We start from the raw sequence: 19,037 nt of genomic DNA, 5'->3' as shown, positions 1-19,037 counted from the left end.
CATTTTTTGCTATACTTATGGATAATTACAGTATAAATAAAGTAATCATCTGTCTCACACACACAGGACTGTTTGTGTTAGCATCTAACTTTGCAAAATTCAAGTATTGGCTCATTCTAGGCACGACCACACGCATTTCACCAAATCCTCAAAGAAACAAATGCAAATCTCATAAATATACTGAATAATACTCAATTCAGCAGCTTTGTTTCAACCAAGCCCATAATTAGGATATATTTAGGGGGGATATTTCCTTAATTTTCAAATGTGCTCACAGTACATCTACAAAGACTCTGTGGTCTTAAAACAAAAGTTCCTCACAGCCAACTCTGATTAATCACACACACACACACACACACACACACACACACACACTGGTCTTTGTGAGCCAAAGCTGACTCAGGTCCCTGAAATGAATGGTACACACGCGGATCCGCCTGTATTCTAGCACAGCCATTTAACAGAAGCTGTTGGATCTCAGATCTTTGCACACCTGGTCTGTCTAAAGTGGATCACCAGCCACATGATCCAGCCATGGAGCCAAATCATCTGGGCTGGTCTCGAACCGGCGGCCCAGCAGCCATACAAACACGTAAATCATCCTCTTTTTATTTTAATATGCAGCATTCACCTTTCCTGAGTATATGATTGGTTTTATATCTCTTTTAATGCTCTACATACTTTAAAATCACTTAGAAAGGCCCAGCGTATAAAATATGCCCAATATAAAAAGGAAAAAAAACTTGCCTTGCTTAATATCAGCACTTCATTGTCTGGGCTCAATATTTTCCCCCCTTAGGACAAAATCTCAAAAGGACGCTTTGTTGATCCAATAAACACTCATCCAACACGACCCAGACGTGGCTGGCGCCAATCTCAGCGTTTCTGAGCCAAACAGCGCCATGCCAGCGTGTGTGGCCAGCATCTGACAGCATGGAAAAAAATAGTTTTTGGTTTTTTTTCCCAACCACCCGTGAGACAGAAGGCAATTAGCAGGCAAGTTAAGTCATCAGAAAGTTGCATTTAGTAACACCGTGGTTTCAGATTGCGTGGAAAAAGGGGAACAGAGGATTTGTCACCCTCACACACACCCTCAATGAGCAGAAATTACAATAGCCGTCATCACACCTATATTCTGTCAGCCGCCGGTAAGTGGCATAAGGCCTCATCTTGCCTACAGACGTAAACGTTCCGGGGGGGGGAGCCATGGTGCCTGTCGCCGGGACACACAGCAGGCATTACAGTGATATTTTACTCCCTGTCATTTTAATAACACAGGGAAAGAAATGGGTTTCTGTCCCTGTCAGACGGCTGGCAGAAACGTATGCATTTTAAAATGTCACTTTTGTCAAGTCGAGTCAAACCCATGCTCCTCCTTCCCTCCCTCTCTCTCTCGCTGTCTGTCTCTGTCGCTCTCGCCCCCCATCCCTGCACAGAAGGCCTTTCTCCCGCCGGCCGCCACACTGCTTATTAATAGATCCGGAGAAGTGAAAAGAGAATGAAGGCCAGTCATCAGGCCAGTCAAAAAGGCTCCACACACTCACCTATGCTGAACAAGGGTGGCAGTGTGCTGGGCCCTCACACACGCACACACACCACACCCAAAAGCCATTTAAATCCTATTCTGATTTAACATGAACATAACAAGAACATTTTAGAACAACCTAGACATTTAATTTTGTGCTTGTGTGTGTGTGTGTGTGTGTGTGTGTGTGTGTGTGTGTGTGTGTGTGTGTGTGTGTAAAATTAGTATTATTTTCCCAATTAAATAATAACTAAGTTAATGCATTTATATGTATGTATTACATACATATAACATATTCACACACAACTTATAGAAAATGAATTTTACTGTAATTAAGAATGGTACGTTACTGAATAAAACTATGTTATATCATGCTTTACTTAGCTTGGCACTAGAAACATTCAGAAGGTGATAGTACGTTTTAAAAATCCAGCTTCTACCTACAAAAGGGCTGCAGGTAAGAGTCGTGCATTAAAGTTTCTTTGCAAGTTGCCGGACTGAGCTTACCTAAAATCTGCTGCTGGTTTAATTTCCTCCAGAAGTGCCTTAATGCTCGGTATGTGGTGGTGCGAAATTGTTGGGTTCGTGACTTTATTTGACTATCACATGTTTTTCCATCCATCGTCCCGTGGTGGTACTGTCCAAAAAACTTTTCCTCTTCTTCTTCTTCTTCTTCTTCTTCTTCTTCCAAATATATATTTTAAAAAAAGCTTGGCAAAAATCCGTGTGTCAGAGTCGGACTTTTATAAGGCGAAGTCTCCGCGCTGTCGCCTCCACTACTGTGGCGAAATCATTTTTAAAAAATCTCGAAATTAAGGCGGCTTCCGGGAGCGGTCTGCGCCAGCGGCGACTCCCACGCGCAGTGCATTCTGGGAAACTGAGTTCTTCGCGCAACGTTCGGTTTTTGTTTTTTTTTCCCGACCCTACGATATAGCTATTACTTCTTCTGATTTGTGGACGGACTGACAAGGTCGCCAATATCTACCCATGTGCTGGCTTTAATTTCAGACGGTTTTAATATGAAACCTGTAGAGAAACGTGTGCCAGAAAAACGTAACCTATAAACTTAATAGGTAAATAGGCCGGTCTGTCAGCAAGAGATTTAGAAGCAGCTTAACAAGCATCTGACAACACTAACAAATGTACAGAGCAACTGCCAGCATTGCACGTGGGATTGGAAATCATCCACAAGAAGGTCTCTCGCGGGAAAGATTTCAAGATTCCGACCCAGGCCCAGCTGCACTCCCTGGGTTTTGACTGGAATGTTTATATTCAACTGGAGAGTATCACATATGGCCTACTTGTTAGGCCACGGCCGCGCCCAAGTAATTAGATGTACGATGTCCTACACTCCAACTGAGAATATGTAAAAATAGCTCGAGCTAGTTACAGGCCGTGCCATCGCTGCAGGGGCTGTCTCGGAACGGTACAGGATAGTTTGGGTTGATCTGCATGCATGTTCCCTTACCGCCATCATTCAGCCTCCACGGTGGGGATATTGCCTGCACACACACACACACACACACAGAGAGAAAAACGCTGCATCATTATCCTGTACGATTCCATATACGAATCACATGTATGAGCATTGCAGTTTCAAAGGAGAAGGCAAGAAAAAAACGGAACAAAGAAAATAAGTCTGAGCGCGTCCTTGTCAAATAATCTCTGCAGGTGACATTTTCAGCGACGTAGCGGCAGTGAACCATGGGTGAACACAGTGAGCAGGCAGCTTTTGATGACTTGCTTTGATGTCAGAAATAAAGTTGGTTTTGAAACGGATGAGACACTTTGTCTTTGTCCTGTGCTCCCTGTCTGCTACTTCCCCTTCACCTTTTGAGCGATGCTGCGTAATGTTCTCCGGGCGAGGAACGCCCTCGCTGGGCCTGGGTCTGTGCGGTGTCCTCTGTGGTTTTCACACAGCCGATTGGTGTGAAAGCAACAAAGGTGTTTGCGGATGTGTAAAGTAACCACTGAAAAGGTGCTGTCAAAAGCACGCTGAAGCTTACTATGGCTGCATGAGGATTTAATGGGGGTTTATTATCAGAATATGACAATGTCATACAACATTTCACTTGTTTTTAGCTAATACAACAACATTGACATTGCAGACCAAAATGTGGGGATATGTCAGAATAGCAGTCTTATATTAAGGTCTAAAAATGTCAGTCACTAAACAACCAAACAAAAGGCTGATGTGCTGTAATTATAGTTAATTTTTTGAAGGGCAATTTCTGCTGTCACAATAATTCATGTGCAAAAATGCCTTTTTTCCATCAAAAGCTTGACTGTTCCTCAGGATAGCAGTGACTGTGTCCCACATTTGGGATGGATATGATGTCATTACAACCCAATGCTGCGCCATTGGCTGTCCCAGTGGAACGCAGCTGAACGGCCACTTTTAAAATGTGGTTGCTCTGGTAACGGTGTCCTGGCAGGCTCACACTTCCCTGAGTGAAACAGGCCAGCATTCACTCCATTCCTTCACCCACGACTCTGGCCTGGAATGTCCGCTGCTCCAACGCTCACATGTTCCACACACACACACCACACACTAGTTCTCTCTTTCCCTCGCGCTGCCTCGTGTAGGAATGCAGTGACTGCATTCAAAAATATTGGAAATGGAGACCCTCGTTAACACAATTTTGTTACTATGACTGATGCAGAGCTAAGCCATATGTCCATGTTATAGTTTTAGAGGCTGATGACACCAGCACGATGTCAGTAATAGGTGACATTCACACCCGGCACTGTCGTCTCACACATCGTTCACGAAGAAGAAATTTTAATTGTGGCAACGGCATCATTCCTCATATTGTCAAACTGCGGCCCGCCGCCTTACCTTAGCCCTGCTGAAAAGTGAGCACAGGCAGCTGAAAAAAGCCATTCTCAGGTGTGGGCCCAGGTGCGGGGCTGGAGTTGAGAGGTCGAAGGTTACAGGTCATGGAGGTGCCGTTGTCGGAGTTCGCAAGTGAACTCCTCTCTGAGACCCTCAGCCACGCTGCACTGCAGAGAGGGGGGAAAGGGGGCGGGGGCAAATGCTGTCCATTCGAGTCTGGGGCAGCAGCCAAGGGGACGGATGGTGTCCGCATACACAGAAAGTCAGCCGACCTCAGCTAATTCGAATAACTAAAAGCTTTTTTCCTTTCCAAAATCCATTAGTTAAATAAAACCAGCCCTTCTTTCACAATTTAGGACAATTGGTAGACACACCAACAAATTCAACAGAGCGCTGCAAGTTAATACCTGTAGGTAGTGTGACCCAAGGCACCTCCTGTTCTCTGCACTCACCCAGGAACCTCTATCATCACGTAACATAGGGATGCATCTGTCTGTGGGCTTTTATTGGATTCCCGCAGTGCAGAAAGCGCTCGTGTCGAACCTCCACCCCTCGTAAGTCGCATATCGTTGCTTGTTGTTACCGGGACGGCATTAATCACAGCACGTGCACAGCCCCACCGAGGCACATTTCTATAAATGCATATACATTTGTCTCCATTTGCAAATAATACAAGCTGTTATATAACGAGCTTTGTGATTACATTTATGCATAATGTTTGGAATATTAGTAGTTTGGTTGAATAGCCGATGCACTGGTGGGATAACTGGCATGATTTAGCAGATTGATAAAGTCAGGATCTAGCATGACTAACAAAACAGTAAGAAAATTCTCAGTACAAAGTATGAAGGCTGTCTGTCTATAGTCCAAAATGGTTTTCTGAAGTAATGAGAAGAAAAGTGCACGCATTCTCAGGAACTGTGCCATGGATAACGTCCCACTCCATCGAATTCCAGATTGCAGAACAAGCTCGCCACTCTCAGTCCGTCTCTTAGACAGAATCCTGCTACTGTTTATGAAACTTCACGAACACACAAGGGGCCACTGTTAAAACAGGATCATGGGAAAGAAAAAAAGGTCCCCACTCAATGACATTTTTATGTTGCTCAACTTTTATGGTGGCTCCCCCGCCATTCATGGACTGGGACGCACAAGAGCATGTCAGGAGGGCTGCCTTCTGCACTTCATTTATTTAAAGACCTCATAGTGTACCTGCAAAATCAGCCGGGGTGCAGAAGACCCGAGGTGTGGATGTGAAACTTTGGCCGTCAAGTCATCCACCTGCTTGCAACCTGTTCCCCTCCAGAGCAACCTGAGAGTCACCGAGGAAGGGGGAAGGTGTGAAAAGATATAAAAAGCAGTCTCTGTCACTTGAAAACGTAACCCGAGAGAGAGAGAGAGGGGTGACACTAAGGACAAATAGTGATCCTACGAGGTCACTGTATGTGTATACACTTTTTCAGGGGTCAAACACAGTTCTGTTTTAGCCTTCTTATCATCTTACTTTCACTCATCGGCCTACAGCAACAGAGAATTAAATATGTACAGTAAGTTATGCACGACGCAAATAATATCTTCTGCAGAACAGGAAATGACTAGGATTCCCAGGCAAGCAGCAGATTTCCAACATGCAAACTGCACTGGCATACTTTATGTTGAAATAAAAACTGTCAATCAATTATAAACTAAAATCAAAACTAAATCAAAAATAAATGTAAACAAGTAGCAGGGGAAGTAGCAGTTCTTGCCTGATGTCCTGTGCTGCCAAATTGAATTGTTGGTCCATTGGTTCATTTTGTTTTGTCAAAGAAATTTATGGAATGTTGACATTTACATTTACAGCATTTATCAGACGCCCTTATCCAGAGCGACTTACAATCAGTTACAGGGACAGTCACCCTGGAGCAATTTAGGGTTAAGTGTCTTGCTCAGGGACACAATGTTAGTAAGTGGGATTTGAACCTGGGTCGTCTGGTTCATAGGCAAGTGTCTAACCCACTAGGCCACTACCACCCCATGTTGAACTTCTCAGCCAATCAAATCCATTTTCCAGAACACAACGGGCAATCAGCTGGGTTTGTTGTGTGTTAAGCAGCTATGGTGTCACAAGCACGAAAAAATGATTGGTCCCCAAATTACTGGACACGTGTCCTGCAGACACATCCACCCTCAGGCACTGATGCAATACTTATTGCAGTGAACAAAACGGTGTTAAATTTAACTACAGCGAATAATGTGGTCAGCCCTAGTAAACACATTTACATTTACAGCATTTATCAGATGCCCTTATCCAGAGCGACTTACAATCAGTAGTAACAGGCTACTACCACCCATTCACATAACACATAACACATAACATACAGTACATCCCTGTCCCAGTACAGTGGGGTGCATGCTTCAACTGGTGAAAATTTTACTAGCATTTTAAAATACCTCCGCAGCATGTTTATTTGGAGGAAATTAGTGGAGATGATGTGAACCGAGGTGAAGTCGTCACTAAGTACGGAAGTTTGGTAAAAAGGTCTTTCATCGCGAAAGCTGTGTTATTTAAATAACGTTACGCCTTCAGCCTGTCATCGCTGAAAAGGGGACAAGAGGTCCGTGCATCTGATAAGTGTCCGACCTGTCAGTGTGCATTCAGAACGCAGATGATCCACGTCACGTGGAACCAGAGTTGGGGGTGGCTTTGTGAAAGACACAAGCCTTCATGCAGCGCTAACGAGTGATGGCACTCAGAAATAAATGCCTGTCACACCTCTTCTCCAGCCTTTATGGATGCACAAGGTATAATGAAGCTGTTGGCTGACCTCTCTAGGAATCAAACTGAACAAAAAAAATAAACAAATCATGCGAACAGTTCAACAGTTATGCGGACGCAGGATGCATTTTTTTTTTGACCTACGCTGAAATTGTAGTGGACCAGTGGCCATTGTTGCTCTTCACCTGGTAGTTTTGCCGCCCTGGTAGCCTGAGCAGAGCGGTTTATGCACAAACACCACATTATCATCCAATAGCACTGCTTCTTGGACCATGACCACCACCAGGCAAGTGAGATGGGAAAGTGCCGAAGGGTTATAGAAGGGCACGGTGAGAAATAGCAGTAGGCTGGTGACCGGCAGCTGTTAGAGTATGAAGGAGGACAAGGCTGGGAAGGCCGGTGGCTGCAGCTGACCTTTCGATAGTCAGGAGGTGACACTTCCTGCTGCTCCCATCGCACCCCGCCATCCCATGAGTACAAGTAATATCCGGGCAGACCCAGACAACGCTGTAACTCTCTCGGAATTGATCCGATCTTTGCTCTTATCCGAAGGTGTGTGTGAGGGAATGAGATGAGATTGGGGACTTCATCCCAAAGTGAGAAACCCTTGCCACATCTTTTCAGTCTCTGATCCGTGTCTGACTCTTTGTGAGCTATTATCGGTAACCAGATGCGAGAGGGGCATGTGGTTATGGAACAAACTGGCAAATAGGCAACATTTGATATATATCCATGATCCAGCTGCGTTATAATGCATATGTCTGGCATTGCGTCTTTATGCAGCCCGGTTTGTCGATGTCGCACACGTGCACTTTATGTCAGTATGTAACTTTGTTTAACATTTAACATGTAGCACCAGGTTCCAGAGAAACGTTTCAGTTCACTATGCACTGTCTAACATGTATGTAGCTGAAATTACAATATGATCTATTCTCTTTCCTTCTCGTTACACTTCTGACATCATGCAGCACAAGGCCTGGTGCATGTTTGTGTTGGTTGTGGAGGACGCAGAGGAAGAGAAAATAGAGAAAGTAGGGGTTGCACCAGTCTAAAGAACACACACACACACATTCCTTATTTGGCCATAATGCTTTTAAAAAAGGCCACATTTATAAAGAAACCGTTTATTTAGCGGGCCCAGTCTAGGCACTCTGTATATCTGTAAATGCATATGGAGATGAACTATATTTGGATCAGATGGAGCGCCCAATTTTGCACCATGTTTACAGAGTGAATCAGGGCTCCGCCTGCACAGCGGCATGTTGAAACGGAGATTATGCTGTTATCCCAGGGCTCGCTGCTTGTTTGAGATCTTTAAACGGGCTCAGTCAGATCACGGCGGTGGCGGAGAGGCGGCAGCGCGCCGTCTTCCGTGGTGCAATCAGGTGAAGGCCCACGCCGGTGGGTGCGGCGAGAATGCATCCCACCGCAAGGAAATTGAATACTACACTGAAATCATTTGGGCCTAATCGATGTCATCTGGAAAGTAATTTAGCCGCGCATCAGGGACTAAGAGAAACAACCTGTCAGGAGCCAATGCAAGCAAAGTGTACAATGCATGATCGTTTAAAGAAACACAAGCCCGAGCATGCAGGGCAGAAGCAGACAGGTGAAAAGACAGAATGGCAGAAAGAAGTTTACATTTAGAGCATTTACCAGACGCCCTTATCCAGGGCAACTTACAATCAGTAGTTACAGGGACAGTCCCCCCCTGGAGACACTTAACCTTAAGTGTCGTGCTCAGGGACACAATGGTAGTAAGTGGGATTTGAATCTGGGTCTCCTGGTTCACAGGCCCGTGTCTTACCCACTAGGCCTCTACTACCACAGAAGTGGAAGGAAAAGTGGGCGGCAGAATGTTAAATGCATTGGATTAAAGAAACAATATCTGCCTTAAAGACCTGGAGGGAATTAAAGAAATTACAGGGGAGAGTTTCTTCATAACTCGAAACGCTATATCAATACAGAAGAAGAAAGTCACCCGAATTCAGGCTAATAACAGCTCTTGCTCATTCCCTCCTAATTCCTTCTCTTTTTCTGCACGTTGGCCCCTTCTCAAATGGCACACAGGTTGCATACAGCTCACCTGCTGCCCCAGTCAGATCCTTAAAACCTCTTTAACTCCCTAATTTAGCAAAAAAAGCATCATTTAGGGGATTTCAAGTGACATTTTCCTTATGTTAATGACAAAAGAAAGTATAGTGCAATCATATACACATGGGACATGTACACATATACACATTGGGACATGGTCTTTCTTTGCTCTCTGTCAAGACAGGAAAAAAAAAGGTTCTTGCAAATACGCGGTAAACAAACCACTAATATTCCAAAGATAGGGCAGTTGTGGCTCTGTCCTCCTTATCAGTGCACTGTCAGGTGGTTTACTGTCGGATCCTCCTTATTCCCCTGGGGGCAAGAATTCCTCTGGGACAAACGCACACCTTTACATCTCAAATATGTTTTGTTATTGCAGCTTCTCATTGTGTTGCCTCCTGAAACATCAGGTCACTTTCCACAGTGGCCATCATTTTAACCTCTGCAGACCAAGGTGCAGCCGCTGTCCAGGACGTTCGGCTCCTTTCCGGGTAAAAGATCATCATCCCCCTTTTTCTTCCATTAGTCACCTTGGCTGTGCGAGTTCACAGCTTACAAAATCTACCGCCGAACTCAAGGCGAGGGGTCTCCCAGGAGGAAAAATACGATGGAGTTACTCTGACACCTTCAACCCAACAGAGATGCAATCATTGGGTCGCATCTTCAGAGGTTTACCTGAAGTCGTTTTTCCATTTTATCATTGCATTTAGGGGGTGAAAGGTTGAGCGGTTTTAAGAGCTCCTGCCAGCCACGCAGCCCAAGTGAATTTTTGTCCTGGTGAGTGCTGGAGTGGGTGTTGTTGACCCTCTAATGGACTGGAAACGTGTATGGAACTTAGTTCTGTCTAACACCCAAATGTTACTGCGATCAACTTGATAACGTAGTATAAATTCGATGTAATAAACACAAGGCACAATGAGGGTCAGAGTGGACAAATTTATTATTTTACAAATGCACAACAAATATGTTGTTTCATGACTTCCCAGATTTTCCTCCATTCCTACCAACATCGACAGATCAGTATGCAGTCAAAAAGTACCATTTTATGCTGGTTGTTGTCTTCTGTCTTCCCATGTTTCTGGCACTGGAAAGACCTCCCAGGAGGCAGAAGGTCACAATTCAAAAATCCCCAGGCTCACCAGCACATCTGCAACAAATCCCGATTCTGCCAGGCAACACACAATACCCCGGTAAAAATGCAGAATTTTGGTAAAGTAAAAATATTCTTTCGCTTGGTTTAACACCATTCCCATAAAGTGCATGTAGGCACGGACTCTCAAAAACCATAAGGCTGCTTCAAAAAGTCTTTTTACGCTTGCCGGCGATCTCACTGGACAAATGGCTTTTGACAGTGGCTGAGCGCGAGTACCCGATGCCCTGAAGAGGCTCAGGCTGTGACACATTCTCTCAATTTTTTATGATCACAAACATTATAAAAAAATAAACACACTCAGGTAGAAATTAATACACATGCTCTGATTATTTCATGTGCAGCATTAGAAAGAGGAAATGCGTTACAGTTCTCATTTGAGCCAAATTTACAGGAACCACAATTTTCTTTTCTTTGTTCTGCTTGGCAGGACAAAGGAAATCCCAGATAAAGTCACTGCGATCACATGCAGCAACATTATAAATGTGTAATAGACCAGCAGGGTGATGCGGGGGCGTGGATCATTCTCAGAGCTTCCCTGTTTCAGAGGTGGTCAGATTTATTCAGTCAAACAAACACAAAAACACATCGAGCTGTGCCTGGAGTCAGCTTGACACCAGAAAAACCTAAATATTTCATGAGCGATGCAACAAGGGAAAAATGAATACGAAAATATGTCATTTAACATATGACTGAACAGTATGACATTCATTTTGCAAGAACATGTCATGTCAACATTTAGGGAACTCAATGTAAATTAACTTCTTTTATTAATAATAAAAAAAAAAAAAACAGGAACCCACATGATTAATACTTCCCAAGCGATAAATTATCTACTATAACCCAACTGCATATGAACAGTCCGATGTGTTACGGTAGTATAAAGATAACCCTTTGTTTGCCAAAAAAAAAAAAAAAAAGTCTTTACCCCTCTGCCTCACCTGTACTGTTACAGAATTGGTGAGGCACTGAGAGAGCTAGACAGGATCCAGACAAAAGACCTACACATTCACATGTATACAGACAAAAATAAATATATTAGGTAGTTAAACCAAGAGAAGCAGAGTGTCATGGAGTCCTGTATGTGACAGTGAGTGTACAAAAAACTGGTTTGTGACCAGTTTAAGTCATCTGTGGGAAGAATGACTGGATAATCACATACAAATTTAGATTTTTGAGAGCAATTGTGATTGACCACCACAGACGCAATTTCCCATATTAGTGTAATGGCATTATAGAAGGTTACAGCAGCCAAAATAAACCATAAAAAAAAACTCTCTCACACACACACCACCAGGGCTGAGTGAATGGGGAAAATGGAATGAGTATGCGTGGCAGCGTGTAGAAGGTCTCAGCACTACCACTGGTGCTGCTATGTTCCTCCCTCACTGCCAAACAAATGACAATTGCTCCTCCATATCCATGTGTGACTCCTCCCACTTCTAACCCTCAAAACCAATGAGAGCTCCCTGGCGGCTCAACGGGAAGCACGTGGGAGGAGCCTCCCACGCATGAGAGTGCTTGAGCGTGTGCAAGCAGGTCTATTACTGAGATGGAGAAAATGTCAGGACCATCCATCCAATGACAAAGTAGAACAGGAAGATGGGATACACCACTAGAGCTTTCCGATTGGCCGGCTGACTGTCGGCCAGGAAGGCTGTGGAAGCTGTAGGGGGAAAAATTCAGATAGTCAAGAGATTTTCCACAACACATGGCAAATTTGACAAATTTCTGCTGTTAAGATAATGAAAACCTGCCCTTCCTGCCGAAAAAGTGACACTTGCAGAGTTGGGAGTAGGGTCTAATTAAATAGAATGCCATTAAAAAAATTTGAATTCATTTAATTCTTCTTCCTGAAAATGCGGGTACATGAAGGTAAGCAAGCATGCCATCAGCACTTACACCAACTGTGGTCACCTCTGCTTGACTAATAAGCCACTTGCATGCTGTGAGAGTGGGGCTGAGAATGGAGAGAACAAACATCTGCAGGAGCACGAGTAGCCAAATCGAGCCTTCTACTACCAAGATGTTGGTGACATGGCAACACTGCCACCTACTGGCAGCCATGTAATAATTACAGCATGAAGACAAAGAATATCATGAATCTTCAAAGCAGAAGCCTGCAATTTCTGCAATTTGAAAATCACTAAATCCCTACTGTCAGAAAGAGAGACAGTTTATCACAATAAAAGCCCTAATGAAAGCCAGCAGACTCTCACGATAATTTAAAGCAAGACGCCTCGAAGACTATCCACTGCAGTTTCTGTTTTTCTCCAGTTATCATTAGATCAACAGACAAAAGAACAGCTCGTCCTGCCAGCATCTGGCACTTTCACTCAGCCAAATGTCTGGCTGGGGACAGATGTGTTCAGTTCATTAATGATCAGGCCGGAAGAAAAAGGAGGAAACACAAATGCTCCAGAGAGACCGATCCCTTACCGAACACCGACCAGCTGAAGGAGGCCGTAACCACGATGAGCCGGATGATGAAACTGATCGTCCCCGTGAATCCCAGCAGCACCAGCCGACAGACCACCATGGCCACAGTCAGGGGAAGGATGCAGTAGCCCAACACACACAAGCTCTGGAAAAAGGAACTGCACACAAACGTTCCCAGGCTTAATAACTGAATAAAATATCTATTTTCTTTTCCTGTGCCATTTATAGGTCTATAACAATGACCGCTGATTATTATGTTTTTTTTTTTTTTTAAATGTTCAAATAGTTATGCTCATATACATTGTATTAAAAATATGCATTTATAAAGTGTGATGCATTTGATTAGTGTGGTGTCAGAAAGCCACTGCACACTTCAGTGTATAAAATCGCTCACTGGGGAAACACACGCTATACTTCATATCATATCAATGAAAAGCACCAGACAGTCATGCCGCTAGACTATAATTCTGAGACACGAACACCTTGTTTGCCTCATGCCTGGGAAGTTTACGGTTTCAGCAGCAAAATGATTTAGATTTATAGTACAAGAAACAAGCAACTCATACTGTGTCTCCTTCAATGCCGAAACTTGTTTATTTATGCTGAGGCAGTGATAAAACGAGAGGCGGTATATAAATATAAATTCATCTTGATTTTGACACATGAAATTACTGCCTAGCGGCATTTTATTCTTCATCCAAAGCTGAACAAGAAGGTGTTTCAACCACAATGAGATGAGCCACCCTGCAAGCAAAGACTTTCACCGGTTCAGCCAAAACAAGAACTAGCATGACTGGGCCTTGGTACAATTATAGAAACATGGGAGTTTTTGTGGTTATACTTTGCAATTAAAATTAGACAGCGAGATTCCGGTAATTCAATTTTTAGCACAAGTAAACAATATACATTAAGGCCAGGCAGTCATTAAATAACCACACAAGATCAAATGCCCCAAAAGGATGAGGCAAAAACAAAAAGTAGCTCACATGGTGCCTCCGAGCAGTTTGGAGTTGAGGGTTATGATGACAGAACCGAACCAAATGATCACAAAAACTTCTGCAAACTGCGGCCCTCCATCCTCCTTGCTGTCTGCAGATCCACCCTGCAACATCCTGCAGACATGGGATCAGAATATGTCACGGTCAAGTTCCTCAAAAAAAAAAAAAAAAAAATTCTGTGTCAGCATTATGTCTAAAAAGAAGCTGTTTAATCTTAAAGCGGTGCTTTGAGCTTCCGGTTTTCAATGCCATGCACACAATATAACATATAAGAAACCATACAGTGTCAGAGTAAACTCCATTGCCATCTCTGTTATATACTGTACAGGTATAGAGAGATGAGATGACACAGCTTTTACAGTAAAAGAAACAAATAGGAATATAAGATTTAATTTTAACTGGAAACTATTGAATGCTAAAGAAGGAAATGTACCAAATACATAATACATATATGTTTAAATATATTATCTCGTTTTATAATTACTTTTAAAATGTGTCATTAGCTGTGTGCTGCAGATTTGGTTTTATATAGTCCTCTGAAATAAGTCACAAAATTAAACAAGCCTAAAGCTCTAAAACTTCATAATATTACATCTTTACAAAAGGGTTGTTCAATGACTAAAAAAAGTATAAGAACCTTTTAACTTACAGAGCAAGTGTGACACATAGAAGAAGAGGACCCCACAAATCCCCTAAAACAAAAAAGGTTCACATTTTAAAAATATAAAAAATTAATCATTTAAACAAAATAATATGTTTTCAATCTATAGGTGGAAGTAGCCTAGTGGGTAACACACCCGCCTATGAACCTGAAGACCCAGGTTCGAATCCCACTTACTACTATTGTGTCCCTGAGTGTCTCCAGTGGGGGACTGTCCCTGTAACTACTGATTTTAAGTCTCTCTGGATAAGGGCGTCTGATAAATGCTGTAAATTAAAAAAAAATGGAATTCCTGGAGCTTCCATAACTTTGCACATGAAGAACCCTTAAGTAGAATAAAATTAAATAAAAAATACGAGTAAACATCAATATATACACCATGAAAAAATCTAACTGTTTTGGCACACAAAAATACTAACATACAAATTCCTGTGTATGCTGAAGATATTAAAGCGAAGAGTTCTGAAATCTGTGCATATATAATGCTGCCTCTGTTAGTCTCAATGTGAACTGCCAACTGTGTTCAAATCATTTTTAATGATTTGAACACGATCATTTCCGTGTTTCAGTAAATACGTGAAAAATTGTGAGTAGTTTTTTTTTTTTGTTTTTTTTTTACAGGTCAGTTTCCTTACCTCCTTACACTGCCATTTGAACAAATGAACATGTGATTGTGAACACAGCAACACTGTGTTTTTATTAGTATTTTTTAAAATAGAAGCACTTTAGTCATTTTATACCCCACCAGAATACTCACAGTCCCTCAGGAGTGCTGAGCTTTGTTTGGGATACATCACATGAATGAACTTCTTCCCCACTGCTCTCAAGTCCCTCAGCTGCAGGAAACATAAAAAGCTTCAGATGAGAATAATATTGACATGTTTACGGGGTTCTGCAAAGTACTTTGTAGTGATGATTGAATACAGTGTAATAAATGTAATGCATTACAACTGTATTACAATGATTCATTTCTAAATTATCTGTTTGGGAAACTATGACTTAAAAGAATATTGGCATAAAAAAATCCATGGAACAATTACAGTGAATCAAGCATGTGAACCTACTATTGTGTCTTTGACAGGCTCATCTAGTGTGGAGAACACATCGTCAACATTTTGGGATCCCACAGGCACTGAGATGTCCCCTTCCACTGGAATGTCTTCAGATATAGACACATCTGAGAGACCAGCAAACTAATACAGAAATATTGAAGAAAACAAAAATGAACATAGATTCTGGATAATTTGAGGATCATAATAACAGTACATTTTATTGGAGGGTGCCTTTCTAAACCAAGGTGACCTTACAGAGAAAACTAAGTAAATAATAAAACTATTCATTAAAATAACTAAAATAATGGTTAACGCAAAGACTCGTAAGCGGAAGTCTGGGGGTTCGAGTCCAGTAGCCGGCACTGAGTCAACGTTCCTCACCTTTGCGGCAGTGGTGGCCTAGCGCTTAAGGAAGCGGCCCCATAATCAGAAGGTTCCCAGTTCGAATCCAGAGCCGCCAAGGTGCCACTTGGAAAAGCACCGTCACCACACACTGCTCCCCGGGAGTCTGTCATGGCTGCCAACTGCTCACTAAGGGTGGGTGGTAGTAGCCTAGTAGGTATCACACACGCCTATGAACCAGGAGACCCAGGTTCAAATCCCACTTACTACAAGTGTGTCCCTGAGCAAGACACTTAAGCCTAAATTGCTCCAGGGGGACTGTCCCTGTAACTAATTATTGTCCAGAGGGGACAGTCCCTGTAACTAATTATTGTAAGTCGCTCTGATAAATGCTGTAAATGTAAATGCAGAGGACAGATTTCGTTGTGTGTGCTGTGTATCACATTCACTTCAAACTCAAGTAATTTTAAAACACGTATGTTTTGAGCTATGACTTGAATAATGCAAGAGAATCTATATTCTTAATGACGGATATGGCGTTTCAGAGCTGAGGAGCAGAGCGTTTGAAACTTTGTTGGTGATAACAGGGCTCTTACACATTTTTCGAAAAGAAATTCCACAAGTTCATTAATCTAAGGCAAATTTTCACGACCATACGTTCTCTGACGTTTTAAACAAAAAACGTTTTTATGGAAACTATGTGCTTTGCTATACATTCATCTCTCAGTCCAATTACTTTTCCATAACTTTATATGTTTATTTCATATTCCAAAACTTTGCAAGGCCTGGGAGAATAAGGTTTCTCTTTTCTCAAATTCCATGATTTTTCGAGGTTTTAAATTATCATGGAATCCCTGTGATAAGGGGGCAGAAAGAACAATAAGACGAGTGGCAAACAAAGATCTGGAAGAAATGGCAATATGAAGGAGGTCACACAGATAAGGAGGTTATGGATGCACTTAAATGTGAATGCAAATATTTTGTTGCACTTTTATATTGGTCTTAATGGTCCGCTAATACTGAAGTCTCTTTCCGAAAATTACAGCCACTTTGATACAGTCCCACAATGAGATTTCTCCAGGACGCGCCCTTTTGGTGTCTGTAGCTTTCAATGCTAATGAGAAGAGAGAGGCGGGACGAGGAGGAGAGCGGTCAATGGAAGTTGAGGGGACATGACGTCATCAACACCGTTCACCAACCACAATGTTTTGCGCAGACAGGAAGTCGTGTCTGCGTTTTTCCAGAAAAAAATAAAATGAACCAAATGGCTCAAAAATACATTTCTGCTCAGTTTTACATCTGATCACCGAGCAACTGCAATGCTCCACACGTTTGAAAGCCATGACTGTCGGTGAAGTAAATTTTTTTAGGGGAGGGTAGGAATTTCTCTTGCCGCACAAAGCATGAGAAACGGGAGGTAACATCTCTCCTTATGACGTCACAGGGGGACAAATTCCAGATCAGACCGTCTGAGCTGCCGCACTCTAAACAGCGAAGCAGAATGACCAAAGCACTCTTTACACCCATCACCATTTCTAGCCACTGCAGGACCACAGACAGATTTAATGTTAAATCATCCCACAAGGTGACACTTTCAATTGGGAGCACAGACATTGGTCTAAGGAAAACATTTACAGAGCGACTTGCAATCAGTAGTTACAGGGACAGTCCCCCCCGGAGCAACTTAGGGTTAAGTGTCTTGCTCAGGGACACAATGGTAGTAAACGGGATTTGAACCTGGGTCTTCTGGTTCATAGGCGAGTGGGTCACCACAGCCACCACCACCACCGTTACAACTACAGCTATAGGTATCTTCGAATGGACCAGTAAAATCATTATGGACACGTAATCTAGACCATGACACTGACTATATCCTGGACTTCTTCAACCCTACAACTGTAGGACTTATTATTATATCATCCCCAACCCTGCACTGACACCATTTGCAGGCTCACTCTACCCTGGAAGGGGGTCCCTCTCTGTATCACTCCTTCCCAAGGTTTCTTCCTTTCTTTTTTTCTCTCTCCTAGAGTTTTTTTTTGTGTGGAGTTTTTCCTTGTGTGCAGAAGGGTCAAGTGTGGGGGGTGTCAACTGTAGGGCCTGTCAAAGCCCATTGAGACATACTGTATGTGATTTTGGGCTATATAAGAAATAAATGTTGTTGTTGTTCATGTGTGTTACCCACGAGGCTACCACCACCCCTTAAAACACTTAAATACGCGTTAGAACCGACAGCCAGATCATCACCGCCTCGCGACATGTTCACCCACAGACACGTAAACGTCAGCGGTGTTGACACAGCTAACCAGTAAGCGCGCTAAGCAAACAACACGCCGACAGCTCGCTTCACCGAAACCCTCGGATTTTACGTTCACGCCGCCGGGCGTCTGCACCGAGTAAAGGCGAAAACTTGTCGCCACTAAGGACATGGTCCCACCGAGCTAGCCCGCTAAGCTAAGCGCACGAAGTAAAAAGCCGCCGCGGCTTGCGCGGTTGCCACCGTCGCGACGGGTCGGCGGACCGCGACTCGGCCCGAACGTCGCTTAGTCGCGAGCGCCCCTGCAGCCGCGCCGCGCGCGATTTACAGTCCCCTTTTCTCACCAGAGGCTTGCCAGGCTCGTCCACTTCCGCCATGACTGCCAGCGGGTACGTCGCGGCCGAGGCGGAAGCGTCGCAACTGCGCGCGGGCTGCGCAGAACAACACTGCGCACTTCATTTGCATTTACGTTCGCGTGAAAGTGCTTCTGTGCACACAAATACTAACATACACGTTCCGGCGTAGGTTTAGCATATTCATGTGGAATAATGTACATTTTCGTGTTTCAGTAAATACGTGAAACGTTATCAGTGGTGAAAGTGATTAGTTTGGGATTCGAACCGGCAACCTGCGTTGTTTTTTTTTTTTTACAGGTCTGTTTCCTTACCTTTTAGGCCAACCACTGTCATTTTACACCTTTTTATACTGGAGACGACACGTAATACGCGTTTAAATAAAATCCAACGCAAAAAGGATAACCATTTTAAATTTATATTTTAAAAAAATAATCTAAAAATTAAAACACATATGGTATTCAACCTGTGTTTTGTCCTCATTAATAATACCCGTGTATGAATATTGATGTTATTGCCGGAGTCATTTTGTCCCGCGCTGTCTCTTTAAGCGCCGCGAGTTAACGTTCCCG

At 43.2% G+C, this 19,037-nt stretch overlaps 2 protein-coding genes across 3 annotated transcripts in view; both read right to left on the bottom strand.

The window, feature by feature from the left end:
• Positions 1 to 4,816, bottom strand: part of stard8 (StAR related lipid transfer domain containing 8) — a 42,872-nt gene extending 38,056 nt beyond the window's left edge. The window contains exons 1-3 of one of the 2 annotated variants that reach the window (XM_028983918.1): positions 4,769 to 4,816; positions 4,365 to 4,577; positions 2,994 to 3,027 (exon numbers count right to left, since the gene is read on the bottom strand). In XM_028983918.1, the coding sequence (XP_028839751.1) occupies positions 2,994 to 3,027; positions 4,365 to 4,409 (79 nt within the window). In that variant the 5' untranslated portion in view covers positions 4,410 to 4,577; positions 4,769 to 4,816. Of the gene's footprint in view, positions 1 to 2,032; positions 2,385 to 2,993; positions 3,028 to 4,364; positions 4,578 to 4,768 lie in introns of those variants that run through there. The other variant, XM_028983916.1, reaches the window with a different exon arrangement.
• Positions 4,817 to 10,135: 5,319 nt separating this feature from the next.
• yipf6 (Yip1 domain family, member 6) lies at positions 10,136 to 18,577 on the bottom strand. The gene is made up of 7 exons (XM_028982542.1): positions 18,457 to 18,577; positions 15,526 to 15,654; positions 15,219 to 15,297; positions 14,450 to 14,492; positions 13,789 to 13,914; positions 12,803 to 12,960; positions 10,136 to 12,029 (listed from the first exon to the last, which is right to left on the bottom strand). The coding sequence occupies exons 1-7, from the start codon at positions 18,487 to 18,489 to the stop codon at positions 11,908 to 11,910; spliced, it is 690 nt and encodes a 229-aa protein (XP_028838375.1). The 5' UTR covers positions 18,490 to 18,577; the 3' UTR covers positions 10,136 to 11,907.
• Between the last annotated feature and the right edge of the window lie 460 nt (positions 18,578 to 19,037).

The sequence above is a fragment of the Denticeps clupeoides genome, chromosome 6 (assembly GCF_900700375.1).
Source record: "Denticeps clupeoides chromosome 6, fDenClu1.1, whole genome shotgun sequence".
Lineage (NCBI taxonomy): Eukaryota > Metazoa > Chordata > Actinopteri > Clupeiformes > Denticipitidae > Denticeps > Denticeps clupeoides.
Note: the sequence above shows the minus strand (reverse complement) of the source record. Positions and strands in the feature narration are given on the sequence as shown.